The sequence below is a fragment of the Aythya fuligula genome, chromosome 1, assembly GCF_009819795.1.
Source record: "Aythya fuligula isolate bAytFul2 chromosome 1, bAytFul2.pri, whole genome shotgun sequence".
In the NCBI taxonomy this organism is placed as follows: Eukaryota; Metazoa; Chordata; class Aves; order Anseriformes; family Anatidae; genus Aythya; species Aythya fuligula.
In genome coordinates this window covers 119,343,953-119,360,942 of record NC_045559.1, presented here as the reverse complement: position 1 = coordinate 119,360,942, position 16,990 = coordinate 119,343,953, and the positions used below count along the sequence as shown (strand labels likewise).

At 34.9% G+C, this 16,990-nt stretch overlaps 1 protein-coding gene across 1 annotated transcript in view; it reads right to left on the bottom strand.

Moving 5' to 3' along the window:
• Positions 1 to 258: 258 nt before the first annotated feature.
• CFAP47 (cilia and flagella associated protein 47) overlaps positions 259 to 16,990 on the bottom strand; it is a 325,591-nt gene continuing 308,859 nt past the window's right edge. Inside the window, exons 64-65 of the mRNA XM_032197971.1 lie at positions 14,979 to 15,147; positions 259 to 1,237 (exon numbers count right to left, since the gene is read on the bottom strand). Coding sequence (XP_032053862.1) covers positions 1,028 to 1,237; positions 14,979 to 15,147 — 379 coding nt within the window. The 3' untranslated portion in view covers positions 259 to 1,027. The remainder of the gene's footprint in view (positions 1,238 to 14,978; positions 15,148 to 16,990) is intronic.

The window sequence follows — 16,990 nt, the reverse complement described above, 5'->3', positions numbered from 1 at the left end:
AAAGTCAGCAAAATCAATCTCAAAGATTTAAAAAAAAAAAAAAAAACAACAAAAGTGGGAGTTATCCATCCAGTGATCTTGCAAAGCATGACTGCAGAGATCTAACTTTCTAATGACATCAATAGCAATGAAAGCCTGAACACCCATATAATATCAACTGTTACTGAGAAGAATGGAAATGGAAGCACAACATGAATGGCATCTCTGGTTTGTTTATTTTAGAAAAAAAAAAAAAAAAAAAAGTAAAATTTTGCTGCAGTCCTCACTGGCTTTTCATAGCCTTCTATATTTCAATACTCCAATATTCTAAAGCACTCTAAAATTTACTCAGCACATCAATACTGAGGGAGGACATTTTATTTTTATTCTATATTATGTGTAATAACCTAAGAATTTGAAGTGTTATGGGATGAATAACTCAGGACAAAATTATTTTAGACAAAGCAGAAATGTCAAAACTAATGACATTTTGCAAAGCAAGTGAATCTAAAGACATTTAAGCTCTGGACATGTGATACGTAAACCTACATTTTAGCAAAGTATTGCAAAATTTCGGTAAGCACTTGATCATGAAAGACATCAAGGATTAGTTTGCCTGCTTGGTTTGAATGCAAGTAATATACTGAACAACATATAGAACTTTCTTTATGGCTTCCTATTAAAGCCTTACCAAACGAACATTCCTTCTAAAGCAAAGCATTAAATCAAATTCCCAAATTTCCATGTATACTTTTTCAACTTGATCCTTTTTCCTTACTAAAATTTGCTGACATCTGTATGAAATACATGAACCACTAGGTACACAACTAAAATCTGTCATAGAAAAAAAACATTATTAGAGTTGAGGCACTCTGGATCCTCCACATAAAGCATACCACCGATGCATATCATATCTGCTTTAAAAATATATTAAAAACACATCTTTGCATTTGCAGAGTTTATTTGACAAAGATATCCACCTCATGTGGTCCCCCCACACTCCTCAAAACAAACAAATAAAAACCCACAACACAGCATTCTCTTTTCTCTATTTTGTCCTCAGGACTAAAGGTGCCCCCTTGATTGGTGAGGATACCCCAGTGGTTGTAAGCTTTAGATTTTCATGTAAGAAATTGCGCTGTCGAACTGTTGCTGATCTTATGTAACTGCCAGTAGAAACTACTTTTGCTGGCCTTGTAGGTGGTGTGGTCTGTGGAGGCAGGCCATTGATTTCGTATGTCCACTGCATTGATTGAGTCTGAAAATAAAGAACAGAGACATGATAAAATATAATCAGTGATCAAATACCTTGAAAATTTTTGACAGTGATTTACCATGCTACATTGATTTCAAAAGATACTTATCCTTTTCCACATAAGGTACTGGAATAACATAGAATGAGAATCGTCATCCTGGAACACAGAGACTAGAAATCATGTTTAACGTTATGAATGCAGACCCAGACCCAACAAAGAAAAATAATTTATCATCCCAGCTGATCTAAAATTCATTTTTTATTTAGTAAACCCTATAGCTCTGTATGTTGTTTAAAGGTAATTATTCCACAGTACAATATAAAAGTCTCAGGTATATATGTACTGTGTGACTTAATTGCAACTCTGGTGTTGGTAATAATAGTATTATCAAATGGTGAAATCTTTGCATTAAAATAATAGAAAAATAAAAAAAAAAAAAAGAGAGAGAAAAGAGCGCTAAGTACACATAATAGAATTGCAGCTTATGTTGAAATCTCCAGTTTGAAGAATATTTATGTGAATTGAAAATGACACTCTGCATTTGCTTTCTGTTTATAACTGGTCTGTAGGAATGGAGCATATGTTTCTATGTCATATCTTGTAATGCCTGAACACTTGATTCTTACTGAGTACGTGATTCTTATTCTTAATACATTTCCCATCTATGTTTACTTAAGGAGTATTATTTTATGTATACGAAGGCTGTACTGTTGTCTATCTCCCATGTTTCCTTTGTTCTCTGAAGCAGAATTTTGGTTGCTAAAAACCCATATGTAACTATTGAAGATTCTTAGTCATTTTTCTTTCAAGATTTATCACTTTAATTCTGGAAAGCAGGTCTTTATTCCAAGTCTAGCATTATCCTTCCTAGAAGCTCTATTCATAGACCTTTCATTTTCCATTCTCCTTTTCTCTTAAGAACAAAATAAAACAAAACAACAAAATGACAAAATCCCATAGACTTCAAATGCTGTGTCATTATGTCCAGCTTTCTACCATACAAAGAGAAAGATAAAGTGTTACATGCCCACTTGACACATACATTGCCATCTATTTGCACTCCGCAATTGGCAATTTCAGGTTTTCTGTTTGGGACATTTTCACTTACAAGGCACTTGTGGGGAACATTGAGTGAAAAAGCATGGGATTATGTAGGTCCATTTAAATTTATTAATTCAAGTGATTTTTTTTTTATGCAGAACATGGAACATAGTGCACATACATAATACATACATGCACAGTACACAGAACATACCAGACTCCATGACTTTGTAGCATCAAAGCAGCAAAGTCGTGTTAAATGCATGATATTTCCAAATTCCCAAGGCATACTTTTCCATATGTTGCACAGCACCGCAATTGCACAGCCATGCTACTTTTGGTTCTACAGCAGGTTTTTTTTGTCACTACACTTTTGCATCATGCTGCATTGAACTAGAGTCAAGGCTTGCAGGATCACCTTTCTTTCCTGCTCCAAGTCAAAGATTTAATACAACTGTTGTAATTTATGTAATACGTCTCTCACTTAATACAAACATAATCCTTAGAACAATCATTGGTAGATATAACCATTACACCTAAGAGCAGTGTCACTTTCACCCAAGGAAACAAAGGGTTAGAAAGGCTGTGTACACCCTCATCCAATCTGGAAATTAATGCAAGAGTCAACCTTAAAGTTCAAGAGTCTTCCTCTGAAGCACTTAGTTAACAGCATGCCTTCCAACACAGCTGGCTTTGTGGCCCATTTGCTCTTTCCAGTCTGACAGTTCTGCTTCTCCCCAAACAGATTAGGCCTATAGGGAGCAGCAACAGTATCCATACTAATTATCAATTGCTCCACACACACCCAAAAAATAAATAATTAAAATAAAATAAAATAAAATAAAATAAAATAAAATAAAATAAAATAAAATAAAATAAAATAAAATAAAATAAAATAAAATAAAATAAAATAAAATAAAATAATGATCACATAGCATAAATGCCATCAACCATCTCCAAAGTATGGCGTGTTATTAATCTAACAATTTACTGTAATCTGTTGATTATCTATGGTCTAGGTAAAGAACTACATAGGACATGGCGAAGAGCCAACCTTCTCCATCTCAACATTTCTTGAGTCATATCATTCTTATAGTAACATATAGAAGAGAATAAAATGCATGCTAAAGTAGCTCTGATTTTGTTCTTCTGTTGTTTTGTTAAATATCAGTATTATATTTGCCATTGAAAATATCTGCTTTGTTGATGTTTACCTTTCTTATCTTTCATATTCTGTTTCCTACTGTTCTAATGATTGCCCTGTCATTGCTAAAGTACATTTAATGGATATTGTTGTAAGCATTTTTTCATTCATGTTGCAACTATTCAATAGGAAGAAGTTCCAGGTCATTAAACTGTAAACCTTTTGACACAGACTTTTTTCTCTTCTATGCATTTATACAGTGTTTACAATATTTCACATATAGGCTGCATACAGTTACAACTTTTAAATGTCATCACCATATGAATCTCTAATTCTGATGCTTATTTCATAACTGGTTTTAACCAGTATTTTAGTAATGGAATATTTACTGTTCTGTACTTGTATTGAAAGAATAGTCAACTTTTTTGCTGTGTCTTTTTAAAAAAATATATTTTTAAACCCTCTACATTAAAACTGGTGGTACTGATTTTTCATAACGTCTTCTGAATGAATGACTGTATTCTAATAAAGGTTAGTAAGTGTAGGATCTTAATAGATACTTCATCATGCATGCATAATTTTTTAAACTTTCATTACTCTTCTGCTGAAATAAAAATCTAATTTAAATTGAATATTATTCCTGTGTAAAACAGACATATTAGCTCATCATTATTCTAAACCTTATTAAATACTGTTCAGTGATCTGCTAACTTCACTGCCATTAAAGATAAATGCCAGCAAAAGCAGGTGTGATGTGGACCAACATCAGTATCTTCTGTCTAAAGATAATATTGTCTTTTAAGAAATGTAAATCTCTCTCCAGAGGTAGCTAATTGTCTTTTTAATTCCAGTACAAGATGAAAAGGTTTATCTTTATTTAGCATGTCAGATTAACAATTTAGTTTAAAGAAAATTTAACCTCAGGGTCATATACACTGTGTGCATGATTCATTGATCACTTCAAGGTCAGAGAAAAGATCTGTCAATTGTTTCAGCCAAAGATTTTAACTGAGTATCAAGTTACTAAAAATCTTTTTTGTTCATGAAATCCACACATATCGTAACTTTACTTTCTATAGTTTTCTTAACTGTTTGAAGCAGGATTTAAGCAAAACTGGTGGGCTGTGTCACCTCTCAATTTCATTTACTGTTAACACCAAACAATATGGACTTCTAGGCAGTAAGAGCCTATTGTTAATTGCCTGTTTGCTGTTCAAATGCTCTATATTTTATATTTTGTGGGGGTTAAGAAGATAGAAAAAAAAAAAAAAGTTTATGGCTTTGCTTGGTAAAAAAGGTTCAACAAGGAGAAGTGCAAAGTCCTGCACCTGGGGAGGAACAACTCCAGGCACCAGTACCTCCTGGGGGGCACCCAGCTGGAAAGCAGCTCTGCAAAGTACCTAAGAATCCTGGTAGACACCAAGTTGAACAGCAGTGTGCCTTTGCCTCTATGAAAGCTAATGGTATTCTTGGCTGCACTAGGCAAAGTATCACCAGCAGGTCTAGAGAGACCCTTCTGCTGTACTCAATATTTGTGAGGTTGCACCTGGAGTTCTGTGTCCAGTTCTGGGACCCTCCAGTACATGGGAGACATGAGCATACAAAAGAAAGTCCAATAGAGGGCTAAGAAGATGACTGAGGGATTGGATTACCTTTCCCATGTGGAGAGAGCTGGGACTGCTCAGCCCAAAGAAGGAAGACTTGAGGGTGATCTGTTCACTGTCCATTAATACCTGAGGGATGGCACAAAGGAGACAGACCCAGGCTCTTTTCAGTGGTGCCCAGTGCCAGGACAAGAGGCACCGGGCACAAACTGGAGCACAGGCAGCTCTGCCTGAACACCAGGAAACACTTCTGTGCTGTGTGGGTGATGGAATACTGATTACCCAGAGAGGCTGTGGAGTTTCTCATTTAAAAGATCTTCAAAAGCTGCCTGAACAGGGTCCTAAGCAACCTGTTGCAGGTGGCCCTGCTTGAGTAGGGAGGTTGGACCAGATCACATATAGAGTTTCCTTCTAACCTCAAAAAATCTTTGACCCCATGATTCTGTGAAAAAGCTGTTTATACAAGTGCTGGTGTAGCCTGTGTCAGGTGCAGTTCTGTGGCAGGAGAATTTGCTCTGTACCTAATGGAAACTCATTGAGCTTAATTGGGAAAACATTGTGTGCATAAATCCTTTAGATATGATCCATTAAGATGAACTCAAAATAATAATAATAATCATAATCTGTAACAACCTAGTCCATCTATTGTAAATCATCTGCTGTCATCCAAAACAGTTGGAGAGACAGCCTTTGTGGAAAAAATTTGCAGTTATGTACTTATTTACTGAAAGGAAAACCTCAGTTTGTAGTTCATTGCATTCTGCTAAAGTGGTAACAAGTGTTACACAAATGGAAAATAGTTACTGTAACTGCCAACATAGGTTAGCGCTACAAGATCACCTAGAACTCAGTAATTTTGGGAAAATTTTGGACACCCATGTCTGTTTAACTAGAATATTTATTCAAACGTTATTCAAGTCATAAGTATTTTCTTTCAGGATAAAGCTTAACAATTTAACTACAATGACTGCTTTAATCAATATGAAAACTGCAACAAGAGCGAGTCCACCAAGTTCAGAATCAGTGCAAATGCCTTCAAGCTGCTTTCCAGGTCAGACATGTTTCAGTGATAGAGAAAGAAGGATCAAGTATCAGACTTTTCTGGAGTGACAGAGAGGGGACAATGACTTTGAGAGGTCTTTAGTATATGACTATATTTGACTTATGAGCTGCATTTTCTTGCCTAAGAAATGGGTCAGAATTTTCCAAATAGGAGGAACTTTGCCTGTGCTTATGGCAGTGCTGATTATTATACAAAATTTGCAACAATTATAATGCTAGCACCAGTACTAACAAACAAAGTCTAAAGACAAAAGTATTGAGTACAAACACAAAAGGCAGTCTCTGTTATGATGTATGTAATAATAACTTAGGTATTTACAAATCATTGGGTCCCTGCATCTCTTGACCTATTTCAGAGTTGTGCTGATACTACAGATTATACAACTTCAGAAGAAAGACCAGACTACAGTCTAAACATCCCTGACAGTCTGAGGGAAGTTTGGATATTGAAATTAATGACTTCCTTTTATCAATATCTAGAAAGTCCTGACAGCTATAATCCAGTTTAAGTCTGAAGGAAGCAATAATTTGGTTCACCTGTTTGGAGTAATGGCCAACTGCAGAACGAAATTTCTTTGATAAATATTGTGAAGAATAAAAAATAAGACATATGCTACCAATTTTTACTGTGTATTGTATATTCAAGTAAGCTATTCAACTGTCTTGATAGCTGACTGAATAATATTCATGAAATAATTTATTCAGCAAATACGGTTAGCAGTCACCAAATAATTTATGCAAAAGTATATTTTTTAGTATTCAGCCCATTCTTACAGATGGTTCATGATTCATAGGATTAATTTGCAGAACATAGACCATCCATATGTATTCACTGCAGGCTGGCAGTGCTACTCAGTTACATACTAATTAATTGTGAGCGAAATTTGTGTTGGGAGGGAGCTAAATGTTGCGAGTGAGTATCAGGAATTTTAAGGTAAATGATATTCCAGTTGTCTTTCAAACAGTGTTAATTCAGGAAAGTCTAAACAAGATTTGCAGGACTTCCTGCTAAAAGCTAAGGCACAGGAAATTACAGACAGTGCATCCTGTCCTCCCTGGACCTTAATTTGTATTGCAATGGTGACAAGCAAAAAAATGATCAATTACAATCAGTGTATACAGAATGAAATTAAACCAAATTTTTATGTGTGCCGCTGAAGAGTTTCTTCCTCTATTTTTTTCCTTTATAATCAGTTTATGAAGAAAAAAAAATGTTTGGGTGCAACAATGTTGTAATGTTTCCATATCTGTAGCAATTTGATAAGATCAGCTATGACTTTCTTCTTTTAATATGAGATTTGCAATAAATCTAGCACATCTATACCCCATATACACCCTTTTCTAAGTTACTGAGAAGACTTGAGTTATTTGTATTTTAATGTAGTCTTTGCTTAATATTTTACTTGCTAACTCTCATTTTGTATTAATTTTATAAATGATCACTAACGAGTCAGTATGAAGGCAGATACATTATATTCAATAAACAATATTGTTTGGTAGGTTTCATGTCATTACATTCCACTAACTTCCACTTCATAGATAAATTTTTACTTCTTGATTGCTTTACTACATCATCATGCGGAACAGGGCAGATTAAGTGAATATATACCAGCCATTTGCTGCCAGCAAATGACATGGCCTCCACTGATCCTCACTTTTGCCCTTCCTCTTGTTCTTATCTGTTGTCCCTGTTTAGTGAATCTGGTAAAGGGGAAAACAGATTGAAAAAACACTGGAACAAATAAAAAAGGCCATCTACCAATGTCTTCCTCCTTCCTTGTTCTTTCAGTCTTCCATAATATCTAATTTTAAAATAGAAGGAAACTGTAAGTAATTAGAAGAGTACTTTCTTTGAAGTCTTAAGTATTTCTTGTAGCTTGGAAGAAAAACCTTGTAAAAGGTCCCATAGACCCAGGGGTTCTGATCTATGTCTGAAATGAAGGGAATTAAAGAAACCAAGGGAAGAAAAAAAAATGATGAAAGACAGATTTCTTTCAGAGTTAATTTTTAAATGCAAGGCTGAGCTTACTCATGCTAAGCTGTTTTCAGGCTGTTTCAATCCTTAGGATCAAAAAATACTGGAAAGAGAATTTTCTTATACTGAAGTTGTTGGGGACCCTCTGTTACTGTGCCAACTCATATCAGAGTCTGCACCTGTTAGGTCCATGCAGTCAAGTAAAAGGGCACCTTTGTAGGGGTGGGAAACCTGGCTACAGTAAGTCACTATTCACAATTAAATAGTGTGTCCTATACAAGTCCATAATGTATCATGGAATTCTGAGCATTGGCAAGGAAAAAGAACTCCTGAAAAAATGATAATAATAATAGTAAAAGATTATTCTGGAGAATTCAAAGAAATAGTATCTTGTCCTCCCTTTGACCATCAACACAACTTCCTCTACAAGGTTACTCTTGAAGGACCAGAACAGTAGAAAACACAGTTTATGTTTGTTCATGGAAAGCTACAATATCTCCTTGTATGACTATCTTGACCATTAACTTAAGTAGAGAAATACTGCTATTTTTTAATAACACTGCTATAAAAAGTGAGAGGGTAGAGAATTAAATGCCATCTGAATTACAAATAAATAAATAAATAAATAGCACTGTCATAGAGTAATTGACATGGTTACTGCAAAGTCAAAATAAAACCTGCATATCTGAAGAGGTGAAATAAAGAAGAAGTAAGAAGAAAAAAAAAATCTCACTTTAATTATTCAAAAAGATCTTCACCCACCCTGATATGTGCTGGAGGGACAATGCAGCATGATATAAACAAGTACATAAACAGCAAACAAAAAAACATGAAAGTGTGGGCCCACTGCTGATTGCAGCAGCAGACCTGGTGACACAGGACAAGGAAAAGGCTGAGGTACTTAATGCCTTTTTCACCTTCACCTTCATGATGATGTCAAATCTTCAGAAAGGGAGAGAAGGAGCTACATGAACTACAGGACAGTCAACCTCACCTCAGTCCCTGGGAAAGTGATGGAACAACTAATTCTGGGAAACATTTTCAGGCACATAAAATAAAAGGAGGTGATTGGGGGTATCTAGCATGGATTCACCAAGGGGAAGTGATATTTAGCGAACATGATAATCTATGGTGAAATGGCTTTGTTTTGGTAAATAAAAACAAAGCAGTGGATATTGTCTACACAGATTTCAGTAGGGCTTTCCACACTGTCTCCTGTAAGATCCTCATGGACAATCTGTTGAAGTGTTGAGTGGATGAGCAAACAATCTGATGGATTAAAAACTGGTTGAACGGTTAGACCCAGATGGTAATGACCAGTGGCATAAAGTTTAGTTGGAAGCCAGTAAATAGCAGTGTATCCCACAGGTCAATACTAGGTCCAATCCCGTTCATCATTTTCATTAATGATCTGGATGATAGGGGCAGAGTGTACCCTTGGCAAGTTTGTGGATGACACAAAACTGGGAGGAGTAACTGATACACCAGACTATCCTGTCATTCCAAAAGACCTAAACAACTTCAGAAATGTGATCATAGGAACCTTATGAAGTTCAACAATAGTAAGTGTGAAGTCCTGCACCTGAGAAGGAACAGCCTCATGCAACAGTATGTTCTGGGAGCTGCCCAGATGGAAAGCAGCTTGGCAGAAAAGAAACTTGGATACCAAGTTGAACATGTTCCAGCAATATGCTCTTGCTGCAAAGAAAGCAAATGGTATCCTGGGCTGCATAACTATACTGCCAGAAGGTGGAGGGAGGTGACCCTTCCCCTCTACACAGCGCTGTTGAGGCCTGGAGTACTGAGAGAGAAATGGAGCTACCAGTAAGAGTCCAGTGAAGGACCACAAAGATGATTGGAGCATCTCTTCTGTGAGGGAAGGCTGAGAGCTGGGACTGTTCAGCCTGGAGAAAAGAAGACTCAGGACTTCTCATCAATGTATCTGAAAGGAAGGTACAAAGAGGATGTAGCCAGGATCACAAACTGAAATAGAGAAGGCTCTCTCTGAAAATAATGAAACACATCTTTACTGTGAGGGTGACTGAGAAAAAAAAAAAAAAGTTTTAATTGCTGAGAATGACATTGGACAGTCAGGGTCCAGTGTCCCAGATGTATCTCTTCCTTGTCTTCTACTCATGCCTACCAGTGCTCTGAGGGTGGGGGCGAAAGCTTTGATGTTGTGCAAACACTGTTAATTAATACCCAAAACACTGCTGTGTTGTCAAGACTGTTAAGTCACAAATCCAATACACAGCAATATACAGGCTGCTGTGAAGAAAGCAAAATCCACTCCAGCCAGACCCAAATACTGTGATCCTGCCTGAGCATCGTCTGGGTTAGACAAGTCCCTTCCAGAAGTCCCTTCCAACCTCAAGAATTCTGTGATTCAGGGATTGTAGTGTATGATACATTAAGACTTATTTTCTTTCATCTCTTTTCTCGTTACTTATAACTGCCCTAGTGATTTTGAATGTATTTTAACATCCAAAATTAAGTGCAAAACATACAACTCATTTCCATATATACTCACAGATTTTATTACATACTCAACAATTCATGTGAGCCATTCCTCACAATGTGGTAATATTAAAACTGGAGTACTGAGCCATCCTGAGAAACTGTCATCAACACTTTATTTCAGTGTATCAAAGAGGAAAAGTGATCAAACTAGAGTCTGAGGGTGCTTGTGAATAACACTTATTCTCCTTTATCAGATACTACACATAGAATCATAGAATCATTTAGGTTGGAAAAGATTGTCAAGTCCAACCATTAAGTTTACATTTAATCAATGGTCTTTCCTTCCCATTTTTAATTAAAATGGTAGCTCAACAGTCATTTTCTTAACTTATAGGAACAATTCCAGATCAAATTAAAAATAACTTAAATTGATTTCTGCAATTCAAATATTAGATGTTTCACAGCTTTGCTTAGATGTAATACAATCAATATCAAATACTCCCTCACTACTGGCAATGTTTTGAATGCCATTATACACCAGTCATTCCCATATTTGTATAAACTCTTGTCATTATGGGAATTATAGTCTCAATAAGCAAACTAACTATTTTTATGCCTATGAATCAAAAATTTTGAGTATTGATTCTTCACCCAAAATCCAGTGATGCTAGTGATAGGATGTGCTATATTCACTGCTTGGAATGAACTTTCTGGACCTCTGTTTGTAATCACAAAACTCAGTTCAACATCAGCCAGGGGACACAGGTGATGTCTTCCTCATTGTGAAACTATTTCAATTATCCTATTAGCTTTTTTACATTCTCCCTTGTTCATTATTTTTAAGAGATACAATTCAGAATAACATTAAATTACGGTAATTAACAAATCTACCAGGAACAATGCACAATGTATTTTCACCAAGCTACTGAATATGTAACAGTATCATTTTCTGTTAAAATATGCAAGCTTGCATATTTAAGCTTAGAGAAGCCACAGACGGCTACTGTGGCTTGCACACGGCAGCATTTATTTCCAGAGCAGCATGACAAATGGTTTTGATATGCTATCTTCCATAGGCTAAGTTAGTGATTATTCAGTAATAAAGGTGCACAAGCCTGACTTCTAGAGGGCTTGATAATGTTACCTGCAATCTGGTTTTCTCTGACATCTATTTTATCTTTTAAGACTTATTTTGTTTGCCCTCTGCTTTAGAATATCTCTGCAGTCTCATCCATGAATTACAACACATTTGCTCAGGTCTCCAGCTGGATTCAGCACACTGCAAGCAAATTAGCTGTAGGCCAACTTGAAAATGCCCTTTTCCAAGCCAGGACTTGCCAGCCTCCTGACTGCTCTGTCTTGTACCTGGCAGCAGCTCCTGCTCCGGGAAGCCTGTACAGAGTTCCCCTGCCCTTGCTGGCCCTAGGCTGTGGCACTTGTCTCTTCAGTTTTGCCAGCACATCGCAGCCAAACTCAGAGATGTTAGTCTGACTGAGGAAGTCCTTTTTATCTTCTCAGTAATTTATAGCTTATATATTATCCTTTCACTAATTTGTAATTAGTGGGAAAACATTTTTTCTTTTCAGTTAGAAATGCACTGATTACGAAAGCTATTAAAAATGTTGACGTTTGATTATGGAATAGTATCTATTTAAAATGCTCTTCATGCACTGTCATTGTTTCTTGCTTGTAGCTCAGTAAGATTATGATGTTCTCCTTCACAGATACAGAAACAAGCATGATTATTTCCTTTACAAGCTTTTTATTATATTTCTCTAATTTCATTCTTTGATCTACAGAAATTTTTAAGTAATTTTCCATGGTACTTTTACAAAATTAAGATTCCTACCAGCTATTCAAATAATAGTCTACCTTCAATTGTTTTGATATGTAGTTGACTCAAGACATAGGTTTTAATGACGGTTAAAGAAAATTGAATTGCTTCAGCAAAGTAATTAAAGTTTTCTGCCATTAATAAAATCTACTGTAAGTATTCATGAATATTAAGGTTTTAAAAAATTCCCCAAATACTTCATGAAGTACTTCATGATTTGTGTACAGAAAATATAAATGAGGCTACATTATTTCAATTATAGATGTGCATTCAGTTAACAAAATGTACACACTGAATTTTGGTAAAGACAAATTGTAATCTCTTCACGTTAATTACTTCTTCAGGACTGGGTTCTCAGCAGGGCAAATAAAAAAAAAAAATTGCATGTACAATGTTTGGGTTTAATGTTTTCAACAAATGAAGAAAAGATGACTTTCCCCATAATCCCAACCTCCTGTTTTACTTTACAACACAATTGTAATGACCAGCATAAAACAGATAAAGAACTTACACTGTCATCTGTGCTGCTTTACAGCCCAATTATCACTGTTCATTGAAGCATACAAAAATAGCAGTTCTGCAACTCACTATTCATAAAATTTAATAATAAAACTATGTTAGTGTTAGGACTCTGACTTTATCCCCAGAAGTGCAAAGGAAATTTTACAGGAAGATCGCTGTAGTCTGTAGTATGGCAGTATCAGAAGAGACACAATACTGTAAAAACACCTTTGCTGCTTTTAAGAACAGTTCAAAGCCTCTGTCAATACCTTGCTGAAAGAATACATGCAAAAGAGATTCTTCAGTGTTAGGTCCAACATTGTTTTTCACCACTTTCATTATTATTCCCCAAATAAGAGTGATTTAATACTGTTTTTGCCATCTAACTAAATCTGTCTTCTTCAGGGTCAGTAATGATAATTATTTGAACTAACAGGAAAGGCAAAGGCAGAAATGAGTATCTGGTATTCTCAACAAGTAGTCAAGTTTCTTTCAGGTAGCTGTTGAGAGTCACCAGCAGAATTACAGTCACAAGTGCTACAGCTTTTATTAGAACTACATGACCAAAAGATTTTGTGGAGAGGAAAGAATGAATTCTAGTATACCCCCAAAGGATTATCAGCAAACATAAAGAGAGTATAAGCCATGAAGAGTCATTAATAAATTTTTTAACATTCAGGAGTAGATTGGACAAGATAGTACCTATGACAATAATATGTATGAGTGAATTCCTATACCCATGCGCAGTAGCACAGGTGGAGATGTAAAGAGCCATCTGCCTAGATCATAACCTGAGACTGAGGTGTGGAAATTAAAAATCCAATTACTCAAAGCCCATCTGTACTCATAAATTCCTAAAAGAAAATTTTGGATTAGTGAGTGAGTTCTTAGAAAGCAAATCTTTGACCATGATGCATATCCCATTGCAGACAAATTCGTCACGTAGAAGCTCTATTTTCAATGGAAGTTAAACCAAAGACAAATATGGCCAGTACATTTTAATGTGCTATGCCTAATAACAGGAGTTTTGTTCCTGAACTACATTAGAAGTTTCTGAGGTGTACATATGTGTTATATCGCATTGTATAATATAAAAGAACACAGTGGATTCAGCCAGTTATTTTGTTTTTCAAATGCAAGAGATATAAAGAACACTGCTGTTTATGTAAAAAAAAAAAAAAAAATGAATTGATCAAATGTCTAATCCAGTAAAAAACAAAACAAAAGCAAAAAAAATATGATGGATTAAATGGCCTTCCTGTTTCCCTAGGATTTCTCTTTTTTATTCCTGTTGTGCATGTTACCACTCAGAGAGAAAACACTATAGATATTTGTCATGCATCTTTTTATCAGTTTTATTTTGACCATCTAATTTTTAAATCAGTATTGCTGTTTCACTTCTAATACAGTAACCCAAAGACATTGCCAGCATGCAGTGAAGTGTGCATTTCAACTGCAAACCATTATTTGCAGAGAGTTTCAGGTGTTCTCCAGTACTATAAATTTTGGACAAACCCTTTCCTTTTAAAGAATGACTTAAAAAAACATTCCTGAAGTAAAAAGAACATTTTTACTACTGAAAGAAAAATGTCTTGTGATGTTTTCTGACCTTCAGACTCAGAAGCTACTTGGCTAAAAATTCTTTTTGTTTATTTTGAAGCTTTTTTTTTATATGAAGTTATACCTAGCTTCTTCTTCTGAAATTTGCCTTTTACAGTTTAGTATCTACCTTCTAGTGCCTTAACTTAGGTCTCATATATTCAATTACTCACATATTTTCCACTTATTCTTAATATGATTTTTTTTATTATTACCCTGTTAAAAGTTATTCTGTCATGTTGTATATGTAGTTGTTTTATATGCATTATGATACATATCCGTTTCTGGTGCTGATGGCAAAGGGATAACAAAGAAATTAAAATTAGAATGTAAGTTTTTCCAACTTGTCATGAGTTAATTTTCATTATTTTATTTTATTCTTGTCTGTAGTGAAGAGTAGCAAAATAATTACAGTGTGCTTTTGCATGTTTTAGTACTGCTTTTTTTGTATAAGATTATTTTTCCCTTCCAGTCCTGAGTAATGGAGAGAGTATATTTGGGTATTGCATCTAGGAAGACTTACCTGAATTACAAGTGTTGCTTTATGCTTCTTGCCATACATTCTTGGCTTGAATCCCACTGTTATATGGGTTCCAACAGTGCCCACTGGAAGAAGTTCTCCAGCTTGTGGCAGTACAACAAAGTCAGGATCACTGCCCGCCAGGAAGTATGCAGTGAATGGCTCAGGGTACCTACAGGAAAGCAAAGGAGGTTATTGTGCCTTTTGCAATATCTTAATACAATTTATTTTTAAAATAATAATATATTATATAATAATATTATTATATAAAAATATATTAATCTTATATATAAATAAAATATATTAAATATATTATATAATAATAATATAATTTTTATAATAATAATTTTTTATTTTTAAACATTCAGGCCACCATGTGGCATGACTTAGGAAATGTGGCAGCCCATGAAATGCTTGAACAATAACAGCATTATTACTTACAGAATAATTTTTTATAGTAATTGTTTACGTTTAATTATAAATATTTATAATCTTTATATGTAGGGATCTGCATACTAGTCTTCCGTTTAAAATATATTTTGTTATAAATATGATAATAACTAGAGAATAATTATAACATCTGTTTTTTTGTTTGATTTTTAAGTGTAAAAGTATAATGTGAATTATCAAAATAAATTTAATGTCAGAGTAGAAAATATACTTACCCTATTTAAAACCCCCCACTTTTCCAATCCCTAATCAAATAAAACTGACAAGCCACCCATTTTGTTAAGATTTATGACTAGAACTGAATTTGCAGTCTGATGGAGTACTAATAAATTAGGAGTGAGTTTGAAAGGCTTGAAATGAATATATGGAGAAATATAGTTTTCTATCAGTTTTCAAAACTTGTCATGTCTCACAGACCAAATACTTTGAGATACTGCAATAACAATAATCATGTTCCTCTACTGATACTATTGTACAACTGCAGTCTCATAAGAATTTTTGTCACAGGTACTACTATTGATCTTGTCTAATTGCTAGCTTCATGGCAGTACCGTTGCACCAAAAGAAAACGTCTTATTCCTGGTAAAAAGAGTGGCTGCGCACTACCAAACAATCTTTAGACAATTCCAACATGAAGCCTATTTATCACAGTTTCTTACAGATCAGTTGTCATAAGCATTCTAAGCATGAAAATACATATATATTGCATTTTCCTGTCAAGTTCCCTTTAGTTTTTACATACATTTCCGAGGACAACTCTATTCCAGACAGAAAAAGAACAAAAGAAATTAAAACTAGAAATTTGATGACACGGTCAAGAAATAATTCACAACAATCTATCACAGTGTAACAGTGCAAATACTGCGCACACTTAGAAGGAAAATATTTTTAGTTGATAAAACTTAAAGTATGAAAAACTAACAGCATCTCAGACAAGAACGCTGTTCAAATCTTTTTATTCATGGATTGTTGCTCCAGAAATAACACTGCTTTTCAAAAAAAAAAAAAACACTCACAATGCAATGGAATTTAATATTTTATGACAATTCAAATCTCTATAGAAATGTCCCACATATTTACGGGAAGTGCTATTCATTGCATGGTATGCTGGGTCATGTTGTTTAAAAATAGTTTAAAATAGCTCTCCTTTTGTGTATGTTCTCACGGAAGGTTTTCTTAAATTCTAAAATACTGTCAGAAAAAAAAAAAAAAAGTCGAACTGAGAGTTTGTAGAAGAAAACAGTGCAAGTGCAGAAAATGGAAACCAAAAAGCTTCCACCTCCTCAGAAAGTTAACTGAGATTTAGCAGTGCTACCAAGCTCCAATGCATTAGAGGATTGAGCCTAACTTTTCCTTTGGTTGACATCAAAGTGGTCAAAAGAACTGAACGTCTGAAAACACATTTCAGGTTTTGAGACATTAAGCTTATTCTGACATTTTCTTTTGGTGGTACCTAAAAAGGGGAGCAGCTGAGTTTATAGCACTAAGCTTACAATGGCCTGAGTTCCCATGTATATAGCATCTAAGCCTTGAGTCTTCACATCAGTATTTCCTATAAGACCTGC